This window comes from Diceros bicornis, chromosome 8, assembly GCF_020826845.1.
Source record: "Diceros bicornis minor isolate mBicDic1 chromosome 8, mDicBic1.mat.cur, whole genome shotgun sequence".
Taxonomy (NCBI): Eukaryota; Metazoa; Chordata; class Mammalia; order Perissodactyla; family Rhinocerotidae; genus Diceros; species Diceros bicornis.
In genome coordinates, this window is record NC_080747.1 from 29,801,639 (window position 1) to 29,827,271 (window position 25,633).

At 35.2% G+C, this 25,633-nt stretch overlaps 1 protein-coding gene across 7 annotated transcripts in view; it reads right to left on the reverse strand.

Moving 5' to 3' along the window:
• The window catches only part of ARAP2 (ArfGAP with RhoGAP domain, ankyrin repeat and PH domain 2), a 187,085-nt gene that overhangs the window by 142,033 nt on the left and 19,419 nt on the right, over positions 1–25,633 (reverse strand). For 6 of the 7 annotated variants that reach the window (XM_058546854.1, XM_058546857.1, XM_058546858.1 and 3 more), the window contains exons 3-7: positions 19,864–19,922; positions 18,694–18,770; positions 17,884–17,975; positions 16,041–16,394; positions 4,678–4,747 (exon numbers count right to left, since the gene is read on the reverse strand). In XM_058546854.1, the coding sequence (XP_058402837.1) occupies positions 4,678–4,747; positions 16,041–16,394; positions 17,884–17,975; positions 18,694–18,770; positions 19,864–19,922 (652 nt within the window). The remainder of the gene's footprint in view (positions 1–4,677; positions 4,748–16,040; positions 16,395–17,883; positions 17,976–18,693; positions 18,771–19,863; positions 19,923–25,633) is intronic. The other variant, XM_058546856.1, reaches the window with a different exon arrangement.

Here is a 25,633-nt window from a genome sequence, read left to right on the forward strand (position 1 = left end):
GCAACTGTCATTTTAGCATGAATACATGCTCCTGAAGAAAGGCTTCTGACCAGCCTCTTCTCTCATAGTATTTTTTCTAAATTCATTTTTTTAACATTTCCACTGGCCTATATAGCCTACACCCTGATAAATTAATGCCTGATTTGCTGCACACTCTCCGGATTTGCCTCCCTACTTTCAACTTGTTTTCCCTTTCCTGCACATTATTATTCACATGTCATATTTGGAGAAAATAAAGAAAAGATTTATGGAGGCAGAGAACAAGATGGGTCTTGAAGTCTGCACAGAATTTTAATGGATGGCAATGGCTAGAGAGATTCATATGGAATGAAGAGCAAAAACATGGAAGTGAAAACACAGAAAAAGACACCACTCGCGTCTCCCACAGTGTATACCCAGATGCTACTGAAAAAGGTCATTGCAAAGAAATACATGACATGATTGGCTTACCAGAGGAAACTCAAGAAATGCAGGTGGGTTACAACGGCAATACTAGCAATACCAGACCACTAAGTGTCCTAGGAATTGAGAGAAGGGGGAGAATGTCTCCCCGTTGTCAGGCAACCTAAGACACAGGAAGGGACAGAGCACCTTCAGGACAGTGTAAGGGCCTCCCCTGGCCGTGAGTCTGTAGCAGCTGAGGCCAGTGAAAAATCAGAATGTCCAAAAACATTTACACTTTATCCCCTAGGTGATCCATTCGCAAATTTTAGGTTGCCTAAGAATTAGAGGAGCTTATAAAAATACACCTCTAGTGAGATAATTAACTTTTTGCTGAATAAAAGATTACCATTAACCCATTTTTCAAAAGAGAAAAATCCAGCAGCATTGCAGGAAAAGAAACAGGAATAAAAAAAGGAGATTCTCCCTCCTCTAGACCTCTTTAAGAGATTAGAAAACAATTCCTTAAAAAAATAACAACTCACCTATACGCCTGTAATAATGATATTATATTTAACAGAAAAGTACTTATGGAAGAGTAATAAAAAACAAATAAATTCCCCAGAAGTGATCAAAATGTACTTAACAAGCTAAATACTATGTCACTTTCACCTCAGGAAGTTGTAGTTTCTCTAATGACTAATTTATAATCTATTATAACATCCCAAGATAAATCTCGTTATCTTTAATACTGTAGAGTTGACTTAACATTTCTCTTCTAACAATACAGATAAAAACAATACAGAAAAAAAAAACCTACTCAGTGACAATAGACTCAAAATGACTGCATTTTTCAGCATAAAATCTTCCTTAAGGAAAGAAATTTGAAAGGATCCCTTGATCCTGTAACACAGACATCTAGGTCAAGTTTGTCATTTATCTAGCACTTTCAGAGAATGAAATGACCACAGGGCAATTCTGCCCACAGCTGAGTGAGAATGGGGGTGAGTTAGACTTCTTGGAGGTGGTTAAGATATCAAGGCTATTGGGATGACGCCATTTTCAGTAATACAATGAAAGAGTCCTTGCAGAGACATGATTGAGCAGCATCGAGGCAAGTGGAAGAAAATGAGGGAAACAGACAACTCTGAACATTTCCTCTGGAAAGCACCACCACATGCTCCTCAGTGCACATTTGAACACTGCAAGACCCCACTCCTTGGTGCGCGTGATCACTAAAACTGCACACCCAGCTGACAGGGCAGCTGTGGCCACACCAATGCCTTCTGTTCACTGGCAGTGAAGTCCCATCTTCTCAGTCTACCAACTCATCTCTTTTGCCAGAAGGGTCACAACAGAAACTGCCTTTTTTTTTTTTCAGGAAACACCCATCCTAGTGGTTTTGTTTTTTGCCCAGATGAAACCAATCATCTGGATAGTAAGGGGATGAAATGCCACAGAGAATAATCACTTGCATTTTTTTTAAAAATTGATGTTAAACCAAATTATTTGTAATAATTCATTTCAATATGAACTTATCTCAATTTCAAACCAAGGCTGGATCATTTTTATTGCATCAACATCTAAAAATGGAGATATTGCACTGCAGTTGAGATGAGCTTTTAAAGGACAAACAGAGTGAGTCCAACCAGACACACATACTAGAAATTCTCTCTCCCAAATGATCCCCATTTAATAATAATTAATAATGATACCACCACCAACAGAGCCTCAGGACATGAAAGCCTGTCCTATTCCTGAATAGTTTTCCTCTTCATTTCAATCCAACCAGAGAAGGGCACAGGTGCTGAAGAAAACTAGGGGTCAGAGTCCATCACATACAGAGACTACATTGTACCCATTCTAGGCATAGAAATTGTCTCAACATCCAAATGCACAGGCAAACTCAAAACAGTAACTAAGGCAGAAAACCAACTTTTAAAAAATATTCATCCCAAGCCAGAAAGAGAAAGACAAACACTGTATGATCTCACTCATATGTGGAATATAAACCAACACATGGACAGAGAATACTGTACTGTGGTTACCAGGGGCAGTGGGGGTGGGGGGTGGGCACAAGGGGTAAAGGGAGACATATATATGGTGATGGACAAACAAAAACGTACAACCCAAAATTTATGAAAACATCAATAAAAAAAAAAAATTCATCCCACTAGCTTGCAAACCTCAAAGAGATGTGTTTAAATCTATTTGATGCTTTGCCTGGATCATCGCAAAGTGAAACCAAACAACGCTCCTCTAAACCTTTTATTATTCTTGGTATTATAGCATGCAGTGTGTGTTATGTTGCAGTCTGTCTTACTTTCTGTCTAAAAACATATTCTCTTCTGCCCTGCAGGACTGAAGAATCAATATATGAGAGAGAGTCTAAACCTCTATTCGAGCCACAAATATCACCAATAACAGGCAGTGGAAATCTCTAAATAATGAGAAAATAATGTTAAATTATAAGCTATAAAATAAGAGAATGTGGTTAAGTATTAAATGAGTATGTTAACAGAATGTCTATAGTTAAGACTATAAGATTATCTGATTTTAATTAACTAAAAGTATGGCATATTTATTAATTTCAGCTTTTTATTAAGGAAATTTTCAAATACAGAGAAGTTGAAAGATTAGTACCATGAACACCCACATGTCCTCCACCGAGATTTTGCAACTGTTAACATCGTCAGTTATTTTATCTAACTACGCATGTGTGCAAATATATATATTCGCAAATATAAATACAGTCATCTCTCCTTATCTGAGGTTTTGCTTTCCTCAGTTTCAGTTGCCCCCATCAACCACAGTCTGAAAATATTAAATAGAAAATTTGAGAAATAAACAATTCACAAGTTTTAAATGGTGTACCATTCTGAGTATCGTGATGAAATCTTGCACCTTCCCACCCAGGACGTGAATCATCCCTTTGTCCAGTGGATTCAGACCGTATACACTACCCACCTGTTAGTCACTTAGTAGCCATATCTGTTACCAGATTCACTGTCACGGCATTGCAGTGTTTGTGTTCAAGCAACCCTTATTTTACTTAATAATGGCCCCAAATCACAAGAGTAATGATGCTCGCAATTCACATATACCAAAGAGAAGTTACTGTTGTTAATCTCTTACTGTCCCTAATTTATAAATTAAACTATCATTGGCATGTATGTGTAGGAAAAACCATAGTATACATAGAGTTTGGTACTATCTGTAGTTTCAGGCATTCACTGGGGCTCTTGGAACATATCCTCCGAGGATAAGGAGGTCCTAGTGTATATATAGAGAGACAGAGAGGTAACAGTTGAAAAACATTTGCAGATATAATGACACTTCACTTCTAAATATTTCAGCCTACATCTCCCAAGAATAAAGACATTCTCATAACTAATGAGAAAGACATGATCAAAACAGTATCGTGTCATTAAGACTCAATTACCTAAAGAATATTTTGTAAACACTTTCACATCAAGATTTTCAATGAGCTCTAACTCCAGACAACCTTCCCAGCTTCATCCCCCACAAGTCTCCTTCATATACTCTATTTTCCAATCAGAGAAAACTACTCAATTCTACCATACATGGTACAAGGGATTTCCTATCTGAGCATCTCATTGTTCTTTCTGCTATCAGGTCCTGTTCTCAGTAGGTTCTTTATACACAATCATTCCTCTTTTTCAAGACTATGGCAAATAAAATCTCAGGCAAGAAGCCTTCCTTGTTTCTTTCACAACCCCTTCTGGAGTACAAACTAACTTTTCCTTGCTTTGCCACTTCCTACTTATAGTTTCATTTTGTAAACATTCCTTAGTGCTCTCTAGGATAAAGGCAATTTCTTATTCAACTGTGTATCACTCACAGCAATTCCTGTAGTTTGCAGAAGATACTCCATAAATTATTAGATATCTGAATTTAAAAAATCTCAGGTTTGGGGCTGGCCCCATGGCACAGTGGTTAAGTTCGCACACTGTGCTTTGGCAGCCCGGGGTTTTCGGGCTCGGATCCCTGGCATGAACCTACACCTCTCACCAAGCCATGCTGGGGTGGTGTCCTACATACAAAATAGAGGAAGACTGGCACAGATGTTAGCTCAGGGACAATCTTCCTCACCAAAAATCCCAATTTTATGTGTCAAGGAAAAGTCAAATTATGAAAAGAGTATTTTATCCCATGCAAATTCTTTTCATGTTGATAATCCAACTTCTATGCTCAAAAACAAAATCGCTTACTTAGTTTACTGAAGTACACTTAGTGTGCATAAAGCAATCTTTGAAAACTGCAAAATGTTCTTACCTTCTCATTATTGTAATAAGAAATGCTAAGGCCATCAAACTTCACCCATCTCTTCTGAAACATGCGTTTTCTGTAAAATATACGAAATTGTTATTTCACATTTAAGTACCATGAACTTGGATTTTAAATACATTTGCAATATGACTGTGTTGAGTACATTCCCATTTGCTGTTAAACAGTCTAGAAAATAGGCTATGATAATGTGCAGTTTTGGCAATGGTACAAAGGAAAAAATACGTACAATGACACTTTCTAATCAGTTGACCTAAATATTTTTAAAAAATGACTGTTAACAGTGTTGTCATCCACATTTGTAAGCTTGAGTGTAAAACAAAGTGTGGTCAGAAACACTATCATTGCACCCATGTCCCTTAATGGAGATAACCCTTTAATGAAGATAACATAAACTTTCATCCCTCATTAAGTTTATTACATTTATCTTATTTCACCGTAATTTTTGCTTTGGAGTCTGAATAATATTTTGCTAAAATAACAAAGCTTTGTCAATTGGATTTACATAAATTATTTAATTTTGATCAAATAAGCTGTAAAAGCCCTGTCTAAATATAGGGAATCATTTGCAATCATCCAAAATTCACTGAAACATTAACATTTTTCAAAAAAGAATCATATGAAAGGCAAACGCAGTTTAAAATGGTTACAGACTTGAGAAACAAAACAAAATAATGTCATCACATGTTTTCTATTTAAGCTTAAAAGAAAAAAAAAACTTCTTCTATGTAAGGGAAAAGCGAAGAACCATTTCTACTTGGGTTTGGTTTTTGGTTTGGTCTGGTTTGGTTTCAGGCCCCTTCCCTGAAAGTCAGACAATCCTCAAGGCTTTGAATATCCTATTCTCTACATGGCTCTCAGTTTGCATGGATAGAATCTAGATACTTTTAGCCCTTAACACAGATAATATATGGAAACTAACTTCCTGTTGGAAAAAAAAGTCATTTCTAAACAAATAGGTAAATAGCAAATATGTCTATCTTTTCCTTTTGCAATTTTCTAACATGTTTAAGATAAGAAATTGGCATAACTTTCTGCGGTTTTCAGAAGATTTAAAGACAGAAAAAGAACTTCAGGAAGTGTGGGGAACGCGTCTTTCGGTCTGTTTCCTGAGTACAACACATTTATTACTCAAGTGAAATATGGTGAGTCTCCCTCATGGATCGTTAGCCAATTTATTCTGCTTAAGATACAATTAGAGCAAATCTGATCAAATGGAGAAAAAGTTCGAAGTTCACCGTGCAGACATTTTCCCATATAAGCACTGAATTAATTATGAAGTAATAAGAACATGTAAAGACCTTAAAATCATATAACCACAACTACTACTCAGCCCTCTTTCCATCTTATTCCCTCATCTTTCTGCTTCTCTTTAACTTCTCTTGGTCTATAATGTGCTTTTTAACATTGCAACATCCAACAGTGTTATAGACATCTGGTTTTTACTTTTCACTGGTCCAGAGTTCTTCAAATTCCCAGCATTCAAAGTTAAAAGGTAAAGGATATAAAGCAAACACCCAATAATTACACAGTGGACAAATTTATCACTTCGCACTCATTTCATGTTTATCTCTGTCATACTTAAAGGCAGGTAAAAACACATCTTCCCACACAAACTCAACAGTAATTATGTAATTCAAGACTTTGTTTTGGGCCCCCCTCACTTTACATTGTAAATGGTGGTAAGACAGAGCTCAGTGGGACACAGAATCTTCCATTTTAGAATAAAAATAATCAACATCTATGGGGAGATAGAGGCCTTAGGACCTTCCATTATTCCTCAATTCCCTTTGCTAACTACTCCTTATCTTTCAGAGTTCCACCCAAACCACCCACACAGACATTCCTTCCCTGAGGAGCCAGTCCAAAGCAGATCACAAAGTTACTCTCTCAAAGCACCCTCTCCTTTTCCTCATAGCTCTTAACACAATCTCCAATTACATACATTTGTTTACTTGCTTAATACCGTCTCCCACACCTGCCCTTATGCTTTACAGGGACAAAGTCCAAGAATGTTTCATTCTCTACCATATGATCAGCAACTAACACAGAGACAAATATGGCACTAAAAAAAGAATTTGCTGGGTGAATGAGTGACATGATTAAGCACAGTCCCTTTAACAACAGAGCAAGATGACACACAAGTAAACCTCAAATGAACAGCACTCAATCAGCATCTTTCAAAAGAAAGGTTGGCAGAAAGCAGGTAGACTTCTGAAAACTCAGAATTAAATTCAAAGTTTCAAAACTTGCCAAAGCATAGAGTGAAAAAAGGTTTAGAACCTACTTTAACATGTTTTTCCAGCCTCTTGGACTCATCGCAGCCACCTGAACTAATTCCACTGTAATAATGTAAAATTAATCTACTACACACAATTAGAGGTTGCTAAAGGACTTTACAAGTTTTCTCCAACCTAAGTTATGCCTTTCCTTTAAACTTGAACAGCTTAATTTATTTAGTAAATGTTTAAAAAAAAAAAAGACAAGGTATAAAATACAATGTCACACTAGCCTGTGTTCCTACTATCACATGACACAAATTAGATCTGCACTAATGATGAATTATGACACAGAGAAAAGACTTTAAAGCCTCAGTCAACAAAGAACTTATTTGGCAGAATAATCTTGGCAATGAAAACAGCAAACACTTAGCTAGTGCTTTGTTCTAGGCACTGTTGCAAGCCATATACAAAGATTAATTCATTTAATCCTCAAAACAACCACATGAGACAACAAATATTATTATTCCCATTTCACAGATGAAGACACAGAGGCACTGGTAGGTTAAATAATATGCCCAAATTATGCAACTAGTAAAGAGCATATCTGGGAGTTAAATCCAGGTGGGCTGGTCCCAAAGTCTATGCCCTTAACCACTACACAAAACAGATTCTAGTCCATTTGATGGCAAGGCATCCTGGACATCCCTCTAGGCAGCGATAACATTTGACCTCTACCCATTTTATATGTGAGTTCAATTTTGCAAAGTGCTTCAGAATTCCTTCAGGAAAAAATGTAAAGCAGACATGGAACATATTAGCCTAGGTTTTATCCTCTTTTGTTTGTAGGGTTCTGAAGGGAAACATTTCTTTAAGAAGCTTTTTTAGAATAATGTATAAAGCTCGTGCAGTGTTATTGAACGGATTTCTGTCAACTCTTCTCTTGAGTTCTGCTAGGGTAGGTGGTGTAAAGTTTCAACTGCTTTCATAAATACAGCCTCACCACCTGGTGTCAGTTTTTGTTGTCACAAGATTGTGTATCTTAAAAATTCTTTTTTAACAACAGTATATATACAAACAATTAAATCTCTATTTACAAAGTATTGACACAGAGGCATTCCTGTTTAATTTCATTCCTAAATGCTAGCAGGGTTTTTTTTAAAAAAAAATTACATCTTTTAGCTTAAAAATAAAATTTCAAAATTGAATAAGCATGCTAACCAAAGATTTTAATTTAAGGTGGCAGAGGCTACAAATTGCCATCTTGAAACAGCACATAACTGGAGTAAAACTCGAACTAAGTCAAGTGTATAGTTTTTATTAATCATGGTAGTTAAATCATCACAAACATACTTCTCAGTCATTCTGAACGATATCTAAGAAAAAGATATCATCAACATGCTGTTCCAGATTCATCTGCCTTGTTCACATAATCCTAAAGAATTATATGCATATTTTACCTTATTCTCTGCTCTAACCCTAACTAGACTCAATATTTTTAGAACTACTATAATTTCTAAAAGTATATATTATTGTTTATTTATCTAATTACTCATTTTTTTCTTTAGCTAATTATCTACTTTAATTACTCTTTTAAGTCTGAGGCTTTTAAATGATGCAGTATTAATTATGAAACATTCTGTAGCTACAGATCCAAGGAATTATTATAATATTTCTATAAAATACCAGCACTTTTCCATTTTAAAGTGCATTTTCTCACTTTTAAGCAAACCAAAATGACAGTTTCCAAGATTTTATGAACCAAAATGAGTTGGGGTCAAAAAAACAAAAGCAAAACAGAAAGTCTCTGAAATCCCAGCTTCCGTGTCTGCTATACCTAACCCTTTAAATGAGGAAAAAACATTGTCATTTAATGTAAAATTCCAACTGCTAAAGGACTTTTGGAAGTCAATGATAAAGCTTGAATTTTAACGTGTGACTACAATTTTAACAATATTTACTAAGAGCTTAGTGCCTACATGACATGGTATATGAAAAGCTATCTTAAAAGATTCACACCTCTTTATTTTATGGAGTCACACTCTGAAAAAAAAAAATCCAACATGAAACCAGCTTCTAGTTAAGATGATCAATTAAAAGCCTGCATTTATCTCTACTCTTTCCAAAACCTCAAAGGATTAAAAAACAAAAAATAAATCAATACCTACAAACCAACATTGACCAGAGAAGTAAATGATAGTAACAGTATTTAGAAATCAGGAAAGCAGAAGAAGGGATAGGGACTGACTTGGGAGGCTTCAGAGTGCTAACTGCCAAGCCTACAATAGACCAAATTGAGAGGAAAACCAGTTTACCCAAAAAATCTCAGAAAGTATCAGAAGATAGAGGCACCAAGTAACTCTAGAAGTGATTATGAAGGAGAGGAGGGTGCTGAGAATAGGAAGATTTGTTGAAAGGCAATTGAAGAGAGAAACTTGAATCCCTCGCCACTCCATCCCAGAATCCTCTCTCACCTCACATTGCTGGAAAACCACCCCTCCTCTTCCTCAACAGAATAGTAGAGTTTTATTACTGGAAAAGAACAAACAGTGCATCTCTGGACTGGGAGATTCAGACATGGCTGAAGGTAGTGGACAGTATTAAAAACAGCAGAATCAAATAAAAGTCTACAGTATAAATATTTATAATCAAAGTCCACTTTCCCTACTAAGCTCCCAAAAAGCTGTTTACCAGTCTTATTACCCTCTAGAAGGAGATTCATTTAAAAGATACCAGCATGAGGAGTCTCCAAGGAAACATATATGAGGAAAGGCCTAGCAAGATCATCTTACAAGAAACAGAAAGCAACACCCATCAGAGCCTGTTCTAATCAGCTTTGTAGTATCTCACTTTAAAATGAACAGCCCAAGACTGACAAAACATTGGAGGAAAATATCTCTAAGGTAAAAGAGAAGGAAGGACCACCCCCTACAAAAAAAAAATTTTAAAGAAACAAATTCTAGAAGAAAAAAAAGCTTCAAAAAAAACATATTAATGGGGCCCGCCTGTGGTGCAAGCGGTTAAGTGCACATGCTCCACTGCGGCGGCCCGGGGTTCACCTGTTCGGATCCCAGGCGTGCACCGACGCACCGCCTGTCAAGTCATGCTGTGGCAGCATCCCATATAAAGTGGAGAAAGGTCGGCATGGATGTTAGCCCAGGGCCAGTCTTCCTCAGCAAAAAAAGAGGAGGACTGGCAGATGTTAGCTCAGGGCCCATCTTCCTCACCAAAAAAAAAAAATTAATATCCTCAGAGAGATAAGAGAATATATTGTGTCCATGGAACAATAACAGTATGCTATAAAGATCAGTCGAAAGTAAGAAAGTGCTTCCTATATTAAAATAGGAAAACAAAAAACAAAAGTGGGTTAGAAAATACAAACTAAGTAAGTTTTCTTAGAAGGCTACAGGATGATGAAATTGCTACATGTATGGATTTTGGTTACTTCATAGAATTATAGTTCTGAGGAAGAATTTTGGGATAAATGAATGATAAGTACATAAAAACTAAGCAAATCGAAAAAAGTCAACTACTATTAATTCCAAGGAAAACTCAAGGTTGCAAATGAAGGAAAAATTAATCATAATATGCTATATAGCTCATGTGAGCATTTACTCAGTCATAAGAATATAAAACTAAATACAGATTAACCTAAATATTTTAAATAAGTACATTAAAAGGATGATTAGACAGAAACTGTGTCTACGCTAGAAGGGGGGCTCACAGGGACAGTGGTGAAAACAAATAAACATTACATGCTATGGTAGTAGCACTTCAATAGTTAATTTCTAACACTGAAAAGTCAGAAAGAATCAGTATAAAAATATTATTAAGTATACAAAGTAAATATCAAAAGAAACTACTGAAAGAGTTGAAAGTAGCCACTTCTTGTGATAAAGTGGAAGAGGAGGAAAAGTTGCTATTTTTTTTAATAAGCCACACAGAACTTTCTGACACTTTAAACTATGTGCTTTTTATAGCTGCCAAAAAACTTAATTTTGAAAGTTTACTGTGAACACGTGATTTCTTTACCTTATATTTCCCAACGTTAAGAACTGACTAGAACTCACTTGCAGTAAAATTATCAAAGGTCACCTGAAATAAAATGATGCTCTTCTGAAGAGAAAGAAAGTGAGCCCCGATTAAGTGTCAGGCCCAACGTGATCTACTTTTCCAACTGATCCCACAGAGGAAGTCTTGACCTTACACTTTTATGTGGGAAATGGAGGTTCTGAGCCACCAAGTCACACAGCAAATGAACGGTAGCTCATTAGAGAACTCTAATTTCACTCTGTCTGATTCCAACACCCTCATTCATTTCTCTGCAGCTAGACTGACAAAGAAATGAGTCGTGTGATTTTAATAAACACTAAAGCGATGAATTTTTTTTCCCTCAAACTACAAATAAAATATTGAATCTTTCTATCTGCTTGGCACAGTCTTTACAAGTAATGTATAATTTGAGAAACGGCCTACTAGTTTGCCAGTATAAAAAGAAACTTTTTATCAAAGATTTAATATTCAATTTTCAGTTCAACAAAGTGATTGATACAGAACACCCTGGTCAGCTAGAGACTTGTCAACTTTCCACTACATTTGCTTTTCAGTGAAAGGCCAGCCACAGACAGCACTGCCAGGAGACTTGAGGTGCTCACACACCTGTGTACGAGGGTGGGGAACTGTTTCACTAAAGCGGCCTTGGAGACTCTGGGCCCTGGCTGGGAAACTAGTCACTGATAAAAGACCAACGGTATAAGTTCTGATCTCCCACCAAGTCATGGGCTACTGGCTTCTGGGTGATCTGACTCCCAAGCACTGTCTGGGAGTTGACCTTTTCTTGGTATTTGACCACTGGCTTTTTCATTTCCCCTAGCCCTCTGTTCAACCTGAACATGCAATTCACCAGCAGTTTCTCCCTCCTGGTCCTAGAGGCCAACCTTGCATCTTCCAGAAAACAACCCCAACTAACCTCTGCTATCCATCTCACAGACTTCAGAACCTCCAGATACGGCCTCCCTCAGGGCCTTTTCAATCCCTCTAGCCAAAAATGTCTTTCATCTAAAAACGCCAGTTAAAATCTTATCAATTTTCCAAAGGCCAATTGAACTGCTACTTCTCCTCCCTGGAAGGTCTTTGAAGAAATGTTTTCTCAACCTCTCTGTAACCTCACAATTCTGTACTCTGTGGACCTTTCTGTACCAATTATTATACTCTGTCTTTTGGGTTTATTTTTATTGGCATATTTTTTCTGCCCTAAATGGAAGATACGAACAAGACAAGGAACACACGCCATCTTGCTCATCTTTGGATTCCTCCATAAATTCTTAAGCATAAATATTATATATTCAAATTGCTGAGTTAGCCTCATGTGTTCAGCTTCTGCTATCCCAAGCTAACATTACCACACAATGTTTCTCCATGGTTAAAAAATTAATAATTTTTTTTTAAAAAAGAGGAATTTAGCTGAGTAAGAAATAAAGTCCTAAAACAACTTGTCAAGTAAAATATGAATTCCTCAAGATACCTCACAGTTTTTATAAACATGCTCAGTGCATTATGCTAAACACATAAACATCTTTAGAAAACAGCAAGTTAAAAAAGTCAAAAGGATTTCCTTGTCGCAGATATTCCAGGATATTTCAATATGTGCAACTCCTAGAAGGAGTATAGTACAGTACCTTCAACCATGTTCTCTTTACAGCAACTCACAGGATTCTTCTTCTGAGTTACAAATTTGGGAAATGCTGGAATAAATTATATCCAGTCTTTCATATTTGCATCTATCCAGATTTGCTGGAAAGTTTGAGTTTATTAGTCACAGCTAGGAAAGGGAAGGGGGAAGACTTGGTTTTTTATCCTCAAAACCCAGTTTTTTAAAACAAGTACCATTTGTTAAGTTTTTCATCTGCTTGACCTGTTTGAAACACTAATAACAGCTCCAAGTTCAACATTTCATCAAGTTTCTTCAATACAATTTTTAAAACCAACAGTGTCAGGCTATATTATAATTAGATCATTCAAATATTTAAATAGATTTTCATAATTTAAGCTCAATTGGAAATTTTTGAGTATTTCTTTAGCTGCATGATGTTACACAATTATTTTCTTACTAAATATTCGGCAGTTTTCACATACTGTGTATTGATTCAGAACTGGCATTTCCATTCCAAAAGCAAATAGACACTCAATCATGTGAAATAAATCCAGATTATGAATTTGATTATTTTGTTTAATGTCACTGATGACTGAGGATAGTTTCAAACACTATTTGGAGAGGATAACTGAGTGTGGCTATTTGTTTGTAAACTGTGTTTTGACAATAGATGTCAGTGACTTTCAGGGGGAAACAATTATAAAAAGAACACTGCGAGTCCCCTGCTCTGTTAATGTGTACCAGCGCTATCAATGGCACCTGCAGATTTCCAACCAATCTAGTGTTTAGAGTTCAGTTTTTATCACAAAATCCCTATGAATAAAACAAAACTAGCTATTTTAGAAAAATTAAAAGAAAAACTATGTTAAATGCTAGGGTTTTTACTGATTCATTCAACAACAAAAACTAACAGCGTCTACCACGTGCCAGGCAATGTTCTAGCTGCTGAGGATACTGCAGTAAACAAAAGCCAATATAGATGACTGTCCTCATGAAGCATACATGAAATAAATAAATCATCTAGCATATGAGCCCCGCAAAGAAAAATAAAGTAATTAAGGGAGGGATGGGGTGCTGGGAGAGAGGGGCAATCAGTGATCATTTTAAATTTGGAGTTCAGGGCCTCAATGCAAAGGAGACATTATAGTAAGAACTTGGGGGAGGTAAGGTATAAGCCACGTTACTCTCCAGGTAAGAGCAATCCAGGCAAAAAGAAGAACAAGTACAAAGGTCCCTGAAGAAGGCTCCGGCTTCTTATTACTTCTATATTTAATAGAATAATAAAAAGTAGTTTCCCTATTTTGTGATCTATCAGGTTACAACTTTCTATTTGGGGGAGAAGAAAGAAGCTGGTATAAGATTTTAGCCAACCCTCTCATCTACTTTATGTCTCTATGGCCCACAGGCCAAATCTGGTCCATTATCTGTGTTTATAAATCAAGTTTTATTGAAACACAGCCTAATTCACTTGTTTACATATTATCTGTAGCTGCTTTTCATGCTACAACTGAATTGCTGATCTCCAACAGAGATCATATGGCTTAATGATTAAAATATTATCTTATCCTTTATAGAAAAAGTTTGCTGATATCTCCTCTATAGAATTCAGAATGCCACCTAAATCAGTCCTACCTGCACCAGAGAGACTTGTGACCATGAGTTAAAGCTCAGTAACCTCACATTAGCAATGGGTAGGTACCACTCTGTCTAACTAAGGAGCATCTTAAACACCCTCACAATAGCCTACAGAGTCTAATTAGGAAAAGGAAAAACTCGGATTCTACTTCTGGTCTAATAAATACATGCTTTTTGGCCAGTTACCCGTATTTCTCTCAAGTCATACGAATACAATCATGTAGAAGAGTTTTTTAAATTTCTTGGTCATACAACGAGCTCTTTTGCATACTTTCCTATCTCCATCCATCCTGGTATCCAGGAGAAAAATTTCTAAGCCAGAAAACTCAATTATTTCTCGTACACTGGAAAAATATAAATCTTGGAAACTTACAGCATCTAACCTTAGGCAGGTTCAGAAAAGAAAGGCTGGAAAGTCTGAGTTCTGATAAAAACACAATGGAAATGTTCTAAGTGTCCCACCTTCACCAATAATGGGAGGCTTTCTCAGTGTGCCTACAGCAAACATATCAACCCTGTAAAGAGAGAGGTACCACCAGAGATCACGCAGGAAACCACAGCTGCTGGGGGCTCTGTCTGCTAAATCTTTAGGTACTCTGAAAGAGCACTAGCATCTCCCTAAACTTTAATTTTACAGAAATGAAACATCTGAGAATATTCAAACTCACTGTTTCATTCCCCCAAATATACAGTGTGTATATTTGAGCACTGACTCATACCTTTGCTAATGGACTATGCATCTACCAATAATACTAATGACTGATAAAGAGTAGACACAGCTGACTACTTTGTCATCCTAATGTAACCAGAAAGGAGTGAGACAAAATAACTGATACTAAGAAGTACTCTATTTCGGTCTATTCAACATCTAATTTGCTAAAAGTAGGCAATCGTATAAAGTATTAGCCATACACTTACTAACCATAAAACTGTTGGAGTTTTTTTTGTTTTCTTAAGAAATGTAATTCCTGCTCCACTAGTCAACTGATGCTTCTTCTGCTCATTTTTTTACTAATGAAATTTATTTTAGGTCACACCAAGGCTTTCTAGAAATGATGCACATTTTGGGGGGGAACAGTAGAGAAAACCAGCACATTGTATGGACTCAGCACATAACTACCTAAACATGAGGGGTTTAATCCCAAAATAAGATAATAATTCATGAGGAACATTTCAAGTAAATATTTCAAAAAGACATCTAAAAACCAGGATGCCAGAAAACAATTCTAATTAAATATAATTCCTCCCCAAAGATTTCTTAATATTGTAAAATGCTTAAGGGACAGAAGTCTCAAAGAGAAACAACAAATCAGTTTTAAAAGTATAATATTCAAGGGACTCTGACCTTCCATGCAACAAACAAAAATCAAAACAGTATATCAGTAATAGCGAAGCCCCAAAGCCAACAATGCAGTACTTTCCCCTAACTACAATAAGCCTTGTATTCCCAAACAGAACACTGTTATCATATGAGCAAAGGCCGAACAGTGTGGGCCGCGTAATATACTAACTCCATCTGTGTTGTTTTTCTTTGCTACAAACTGGGACACAGGATAGTGCATTTTGTTGCAAAGTTAGAAATTAACATTAAGGATCTAGATGTGAAATCATAACTTCTAGTTTTAATTTGCTATTCAGAACCTTAACCCAGCATTCCATATAGCACATTGCACATACCCCTCCTTATGACTTCTTATGCATTTGCCAAGTGTATTGAAAGTCCCTAAAAATTCTATCTGTATGCATGGGAGGGGGGTGAGGAGCGGAAGCAACCTAGCAGGTTTAGAAATGGATAAACTTGAAGTTTCAAAAGTCTGCTTATGAAAAAAAAAAAGAATACATACCCTTGAGGACAGAGTTTGTCCAGCCATCCCGATTTAACCTTCCTTGCAGATGATCCATAAAAACAGGCATAGGGAGATATTGTAGTTGAGGAAATGACTGATGAATCAGCATTTCCACTTGTGGAGCTTGACGGATAACTGTGCCTATTAACAGGGTCTAAATTCAATGCTTTCTGAGTCCTAGATTTAGACGCCTTTGAATTTTTTCTTTTCAAACTCTGAAAGCATTCTTCTACTGTTGAATATTCTGACTCAGAAGCAGAGTCTATGGGAAAATTGTTTTTGTCCTCTCGAGGTATCCAAATATCTTCCACTTTGTCCTCACTTATATTCTCCGTCCTGTTATCGTATATGCTAAACGGAAAAGAGTGGTATGAACATTTCAAAGCACTATATGTCATTTAAGCCATTGGTTACTTTTTAAATTTATAGACAACCAATCACAGAAATTTAAGGCTAGGAAAATCTTGGCGTTTAATTAACCCATCTGATAATTTTTAAAGCTCTTCCAGAAAAATTAAATAGAAATCTCTCATTATCCTAAGACACATTTGAACACTGCTGGAAGTAGCATATTTTTTCCTATGTATCATTTAAACTGATCTGTTTATTTGGGGGTTTGAGTGCAGTCGGTAAGGATGGAGATTGACTGTATTCTTTGCCTCACAATTTAAACATCTTCGCCAGCACTATTAAGTGGCCAGCACAACCTCTCTTTCCTGGGCAACATCACAAACCACTAACTCATCTATTTGGAGATCTTACTTCCAACTCTTTGCCCCTTCTCTGGCTCTCCACTAATTGACTCCAAGGACTCTATGTTCCATCAAAATGTAATAAAACAGGGAATATGCCTAACTGGTGAGAGTTTTAGTATTATTTTGCAATGCTAATGAGGAAAAACTACACCACGTTACCTAGTAAACAAGAAAGGACCAGGATACATTCAGAAGGTAAAAGCTGTATAACATGTAAGATTTACTGGAACGCATTCATAATGGCTAAGCATGTTGCTATAGATTTAAGGAATGACAAATAGATTCACTCAGCCGTTTATGTATATAATAAAACTCAACACAAAGAAGTTTTTGCTAATCAATGAAACAGATACGCCTAGGGGTCAAATTACATCCTTCTGGATATAGTGTTCTAAAAACCATTACTTCCTTAAAGAATGATTTAACCTGGCCCCTTTCACATCTTGCACTATAATAGGTGCATATCAAATGCTTACCAAAGATACTCAATTATTCACTTTCAACTTAAGGAAACCCCTAACAGTGTTAGCCTTGGAAAATGAAGGATAAAATAGAAGAAGAAACAAATGATAGGTAATGATGCAGTACACCAAGTCCTAATAAAGCTGAGAGAAAAATAAAATTTAAGTTGGTGCCTCTCAAACTCTGTTTAATTTCACATATGATCCAAGTAACTGGACAATTGTCAAGCCACTTGTCAATGCTGAACTTCTAATAAAAAGGATACATTACATTTGTACAAACTCAGCACCTTACATAGTGACATTTTTTGCACTGTCCTTTCTCCTTCGTGTTAACATAACTTCTCCTTAAAGTGCAATCATAGTCACCACATATTTGCCACTTTGGGGAAGGAAGAGTGGTTTCAATCAGGAAAAGACAAAAATAATCTGCTACAGAATATCACTATATATTTGATTTACAGACTCTAAATTTAATTATTAAAATGAGCTCTGTTATCAAAACATTTAGAAAGATTTGAACTTACCAATGTAAACTATTTTCTTAGAAATATAATGTAAGAAGTCAACTTTGTATAAAATTTTATTCGAAAGAATTAATCACCATCAATCATGACCTCATACCTCGATTTGACCAAAAAAGCCTTTCTTCCAGTAGTTGCTTCCCCTTTGAGCGTTTCTTCATGGGTCCAAAATTCATTCTTTATAGACTTCTTCTATAAATAAAACATACACTTTTTTTACTGTAGCAATACTCTACAAAGAGCTACAATATCTGGGATTAGTTTTATCAAACAAACATCTAATTGCTTAAATCAATTTTCAGTAAAAACAATTTAATTAAGGAGACTATATTAAACAGTGGTCTTTTGATGCCTTTTTCAATAATGTTATTTAAATAATTAATATTATTTCAACTATGAAAAACAGAAGATGCTAACCAAGAACAAAATTCATTTACTTTTACTTCCCTGCTTTCTTTTTAGTCTTCCAACTTCTCTTTTATCAAAACCAAGAAATATAAAACAGCAAAAAAGCACAGGTACTAGAGAGGAAAGACTGAGTAATAAGCTGAATAATTAAGAATAGTTAGAAGTCTGTATTTGAGCATAAGGCAAAGCAAAATCTAAGGGGGTTTGTTTTTGTTTTGTATAGGGTTTTTTGGTCTTTTTTTTTTAAAGTAACTTATCTTGCGGCATATTTTAAAAACCCACTATCTGTATTCCTGAAATTGAATTGAAAATGTGTTTTTATGATGTATATTTAAAGTCATAATTTACCATGATTTTACTGAACAGAATTTTACTGGCTGGAAATTTCATTCTTCAAATATAACATGTTCTTCAAGCAGCTTATAGGAAAATGAAGAGGCAAACACAGGCAGAGGAGCAAAGAATTGAATGTGGAAAAAAAATTAAAATGTATGGAACTAACCTTGGAATTTTCTAGTTTCGGGAAGAGAAAGGTCTCTCCATAAGGAAGTATGGAAGATGAATTCTCCTCATTTGAATCTTTCGGGGAAATTATAGGATGAGAATGGAAAGATGTAAATAATGTAAAATATTGTTACAAAAAAAAAAAGGCATGTGTTTATTTTATAGCAAAATCACTTCAGCTTTATTCTCTGCAAGTCCAAAATTATGCTCATAATTCTTACACCAAAATCAACTCTCCCCATGGTGTTCTTGATGTAGCACTCACTGTATCTACCCCTCACTTCACAATCAAGACATATTACTCCCTGTTTGTTAAAGTGTGATGTGTCACATATGTCCTTGCTAACCTCTAAAATCCACATAAACATAACCAAGCACACTTTCCACGTACAATGGAAATTGTTATGGTGCCATTTATAATGTTAAGTCCTAAATAAAAGAATAGTATTAACAGCAGAAAATTAAGCTTAATTCTATTACAATTTTCAATAACCAAATATTAAAAATTCGCGAACAGCTAAATGTTATATCACTCAAAATGCCAGAATCCACTTAATATAATCCCTCTAATACCACACCTACTACCACACCTGTAAATAATTTATTTCAAGAGAATTTCGACCATCCTTGAATTACACTGTTCTATAGGAAAGAATTCTCAACACTTGCATTTTCTTCTATGGCACTTTTTTTTTTAAAGGTTCAGTGTTTGCCGTTTTATTGTCAAGAAGAATGTTCCTGAAGTTGTATACGCAGAATTTTCAAAAAGAAAGAAAAGCTTCTGTCAATGATCGATTTACCAAAGAAACAATGTCAGCCTTTTCCTGTTACCATGGCAAAATTACTTTCCATAAATCTATGTCTTGTAGCTCAGACTGTCAGAAACCACTTAATTTAGTTAAACGCCTTTGACTGTGGCTAATGATAAATGAAGTCTGTACAAAAAAATCTTTTTATATTAGCATGTGCAAATTTCCAGGAGTCTTAGTATATATTACTGTCTTTTACTCACTCACCTTTAAAAGTGTCTGAAATACCACAAACCCTAGCAGACAGTTATTCTCATTATTCCACAGGTGGGCTGCCTTCTCAGCCACGATTTTAACACATTTAAGACTATCAAATGAGTGCTAACTAATTTGCGGAGACTTTAAATGCTAAGACTCACTTTGCTGTGTCACAGATTTTCCAGTTGAGGTAGTAACATTTCTTCTCTCTCGGAAATAGCTTAAAGCAAAGGGAAAAATAGGTTAAAATAGATAAGTAAAAATAGTTAAGTTACTCTCTTGAGTGAAGGATTAATTGTAAAGACACACATTCTTTTGGGTAGAAAGACCAGTATTCAAAAATAAGTTTCATTTTAAATAAACAGAATGGTCAAATTCCACAAAGTGTTTTTCTAAATAGCCTTAAAGGAAGAGATTTCACTGGATTTTACAAGTGTCTGCGTCTCACATTTATAATTCACAAAAGTAAATGAACGTATTTGCCCAATGCTAGTATGCACATAATTTCAGCACTGCTAGCCATACCCTTGTGAGCAACAAATTTTCTAAATAGATTTTAGTATTATGTAGCTTTTTGTCATTAGCTTTATAGTTTTGAGTCAAAAATTTGTCTGCCTCTATAAGCATAATATGAAAATACACAAGACCTCAATTTAAAAATGGACAAAAATTTGAATAGACACTTCTCAAAAGAAGATACACTAAGTGATACCAACCACCTACTCATTAGAATAACTAAACTTAAAGTTGTAAATACCAAGTGTTAGAGAGTATGCTGAACAACTAGAACATTTAAATACTGCTGGCAGGAATGTATAATTGCTTAGTAGTTTCTGATAAAGGTAAACATTTACCTAATTTAAGCTCCCAACTATCCAATCCTAGAAACTCAAAAGAATTGAAAACATACGTCCACAGAAAAATCATTCATGGTCTTTCTTCATAGCAGCTTGATCCTCAATAATCAAAAACTTGAAACAAATCAAATGTACATCAACAGGTGAATGATAAACAAGGGGTGGCAGAGGGACCCAACGCAATACTATCCAGCTTGAAAAAACAAAACTACTAAAAAGAAACAAACTAACACTAAACATAATATGAATGAACCTCAAAATCATCATGCTGACAAAAGAATCCAGGCACAAGGAAGTACACCTACATGATTCTGCATGGGGGTGTGAAAGAGGGATGGGTTGTAAAAGGCCACTAAGAAACTCTGAGGAGTGATAGAACTGCTCTCTTTCTTGATCGTGGTGATAATTTTATAGGTTTACACATCTTTCAAAACTCAACAAATTATATGCTTTAAATTGGTACAGTTTATTATACAAATATACCTCAAAGAGTTGTTTAGAATTTAGCAAACTTACTGTTTATTAGGTTGATACATAAAATATAAACTATATTCCTAAATATCAGCAAACAAAATGAAATATTAAAAATGATACTATATAACAGCATCAAAAAAAATCAAAACCCAGGAGTAAATCTAACACAAGATTTGCAAGAAGTCAACTAGAAAACTAGAAATCATTACTGAGAAAATTAAAGAAAATCTAATTAAATGGAGGAATATATGGAAGACTGAATATTGCAAAGATGTGAATACTCACTACATTAATCTGTAGAGTCAATGAAATCCCAATCAAGAATTAGAGGGGTGGATATGTGTGCAGAATTTTAACAAGTTAATTCTAAAATTTATAAGAGAAAGCAAAAGACCAAGAATAACTAAAACATTTTTGAAAAACAAGGTGAGAAGACTTGCTCTACCAGGTATCAGGATGTATTATAACGCTATGGTAATTAAGACACTATGTTACTGATAGAATGATAGCTAAATAGATCAATGAAGTAGAATAAAGAGTCCATAAAGGGACTCAATTTTCATTTAAGACGAAGATGTCAGTCTTGAGCAATGAAGAAACCATGTTTTTAATAAGTAGATCACTTGTATATCCATATGGTATAAAAAATCTTTACTCCTACCTCAGACTACACACAGAAATCAATTCAAGATGGATTATAAATCCCAGCATCGTAGGCCAAACAATAAAGCTAGAAGATAAAATAGAACATCTTCATGTGTCTTAAGACACAAGAAGTTCTAACTCTAAAGGAAAATATGGGTAAATTGGACTAAATTAAAATTAAGAACTTTTATTCATTAAAAGTCACCATCAAGAAATAAAAAGCAATACACAAAAGGGGAGAAAATATATTCAAAAAAGGGCTCATACCCATAGTGCATTAGTAACTTGTAAAAATCATTATGAAAGACAGAAAATGCAATTCAAAACACCAACCAAAAAAAATGGTAAATGACTTGAAAAGGCACCACACAAAAGAATATAGAACACGGTCAATGACCAATAAACACGTTAAAAGGTGCTCAATTTCATTAATCATCAGAAAATACAAACTAAAATCACAATGAAATATCACTACCCACCCATCTATATGGCTAAAATTTTTTAAATAACCAAATGTTGTTGAGGGTATGAAACAAAAGGAATGCACATACACTGCTGGTGTTACTATGAATTAGCATAACCATTTTATAAGAACCATTTTCATCATCTACCAAAGTGGAAGATAAGCATATCCTATGACACAGCAAGTCTACTCCTAGATATATATTCAACAGACATGCACAGAAATATGCTCCAAGAATAAAACTACCCAAATGTATGTAAACATACAAATGGATAAATAAGTTGTGGGAGATTCACACTATTCAACAACAAAAATAACTGACATGTAGCAACATAGATGCATCTCAAAACACCATGTTGAGTAAAAGATGTCAGACATAAAACATTACTTGCTATATGATTTCATTTATATGAAATTCTAGAGTAGGCAATACTAATTTATAGTGAGATCAGTGGTTGCTTTGCAGGGGGTAGGGTAATTTACTCCAAATGCGCAAAAGAGATTTTTGGAGGTGAAAGAAATGTTCTATTATCTTAATTGTGGTAGCGGTCACGAGGGTGTATATATTTGTCAAAATTCATCAACCTGTATACTTAAAATCAGTCTACTTTATTATATGTAAATTAGATATAAATAAAGCTGATTTACAAATGTGTGTACACATAAGTATATTATTTATATGTAAAATATCAGATGATGTTGAGAATATGAAATAATTGTCAACAGTAGAATGGATATCATGGTATATCCATTCAATGAAACATTATACAGCAGTGAAAATGAACAACCAACAATAACAGGCAGCAACACAGATAAGTCTCAAAGTTAAGCTAAATGAGCTTAACTAAAATATTCACTATATGACTGCATATATTTTTTTAAAAGTTCATAAAACTATATCATTTGGGACATACCTAAGAGGTAAAATATTTTTTAACGGCAAGAAATTGTGGGGTCAGCCTAGTGGTGTAGTGGTTAAGTTCGCATGCTCCACTTTGGCAGCCCAGGGTTCGCCAGTTTGGATCCTGGGTGCGAACCTATGCACCACTCATCACGCCATGCTGTGGCGGAATCCCATATACAAAATAGAGGAAGATGGGCACAGATATTAGCTCAGGGCTAATCTTCCTCAGCAAAAAGAGGAAGAGTGGCACTAGACGTTAGCTCAGGGCTGATCTTCCTCAACAAAAAATATATATATATAAGCAAGAAATTGTTAAAGTTAGGATAGAAGTTGTCTTTGGCAGGAGAGGGGCTTACAAGTTTACCAAAGGATTAAGAAATAATTCACCCTTTATTTGTTCATTATCTCCAGATTCTTGATACTGTTATACAGCTATAATTGTTTCCTCAAATTTGTATGTTACTGACACAGGTACATATTGATAATTTGAACCCTTGAGTAGAACGGCACTCAAATTTTCTACATCTTTGGTAACTTGTGCTAATAATAAATATTGCTAATTCTTATTAAGCATTTACTCTATGTCAGACACAGGTCTCAGATTTTGCAAAAATATACACACATAGTACATATATATCTATATAACCTATAGATTATACAGACTATATGGATATACATACATATAGTCACAAACATTCTCAGAAGTAAGAACTATTATTATCTGCATTTTTTTAAAGAAGAAAACTGGCACACAAACCCGTTAATTAACTTTCCCACAGTCACACAGCTCATAAGTAACTAATTTGCAATTCAAACCCAGGCAGTCTATCTCCATAACCCCTATTCTAAACCACAATGCTTAAAAAAAAAATTCAACCTTGGGGCCGGCGTGGTGGCGTACTGGTTATGTTCACATGCTCCGCTTTGGCGGACCAGGGTTCACAGGTTTGGATCCAGGTGTGGACCTAGGCACTGCTTATCAAGCCATACTACGGCAGGTGTCCCACATATCAAGTAGAGGAAGATGGCCACGGATGTTAGCCCAGGGCCAATTTTCCTCAGCAAAAAGAGGAGGATTGGCAACAGATGTTAGCTCAAGGCTAATCCTCCTCACCAAAAAAAAAAAAAAGTTCAATCTTAATTTATTGAAAAAATATACAAATTTAAAAAAAAGATTTTGAACTATTTTAGGTACACCCATTAGTGGTATTTAAAGCATACTTTGTTGATTTTACTATTAGTCATATAAAATGTAAAGAAAAAAGTTTGTGATGATCTTTATTTATCATTATTCAATATCCACCTGCAAGCGATTACCAAGTCTATCAACCAGGTTCATTTGATCTACTGTAGAAGAAAGATTAGTTCAATACAGAAAACCAGCTGTTTTGAAAACTGGTAATTAGCAATTTATATTCTCATTTATCTATGAAAAAATTATCATAGCTTTTTATATTCTAATACCTATTACGCCCAAAGCAATATGTTAGAGTTTACATACCTACATCTCATATTTCATCCTCATAACAGCCCTATGAGGGAGGTCCCAGGGTCCTAATCCTACCAATAAGGAAAAGAGGCTCTCCCAGCCCAAGTCCCACAGCTAGTAAGAGGCAAAGCCAACATTCAAGGTCAACTCTGTCCTGCGTGCAAAGCCTGCAGTCTTTCCTCCTTTCGGCCTACTATTTTCCCACTAGTTATCCTGAAAAAACTGCAGACTGCTTTTAAATTTGAAAAATAAAGCACAGATTTGCCAAAATTGAAAACCCACAAAGAAAAGCAGTAGTTATCACCCTCTCTTGTTACTATGCTTTTGTGATCTCAGTCTGGTTGTTACCTAACAGCTCTGAGCCTGGTTTCCTTTTTTATTGAAGAGAAATAAAAACAGGGCCTGCTGCCTAGGAATATTATGAGGGTTAATGAAATAATGCCTTTAAAGAAGACAAGGTGTGCCCTACACAATGAAAACACTCAGCAAGAATGAGCCAATTGTTATTATTTTTACCAGAAAAAGGAATGGTTGGTCCTCCTAGTAAACTGAATGTGCACATTTGTTTCTTCAAGTACTTAAAAGTATGAACATTCTTCATCTGTAATAGTGAAAAATGTTAACAACCTAGTACAGAAATACATTGTGTTTTTTTTCTTTTAATAAAATACTATACAACAGTTATTGTATAAAATATGTGCACCGATGTGGACAAATCTCAAAAATAATATTAAGTGAAGCACCAAGTTGCAAAAAAAATAACTCTGATTATCAGAGTGAATCTTCAGCATACCTACAGATGTTATTTTGTCACATATTTTTTAATCACTAAAATTGCCAAGAAAAGCAGTGGCAGAAAGGTTAATTAATGTAAAGATCTCCCTTTATGATCTACGCTTACCTATTACTTAGGCAAGGCAGCCACACTAAAAATATAATCAATTACACACCACAAATGGACCATCATTTCTCAGAATGTTTTGTTTAAAAAAAAAAAAATGCAGTTCTTACAATTTATAACAGACTAACTACAACAGATGAACTATGGGTCATTACAGAATTGAATTCAGAAGAAAACACCACCATCATTAGGCAGCAG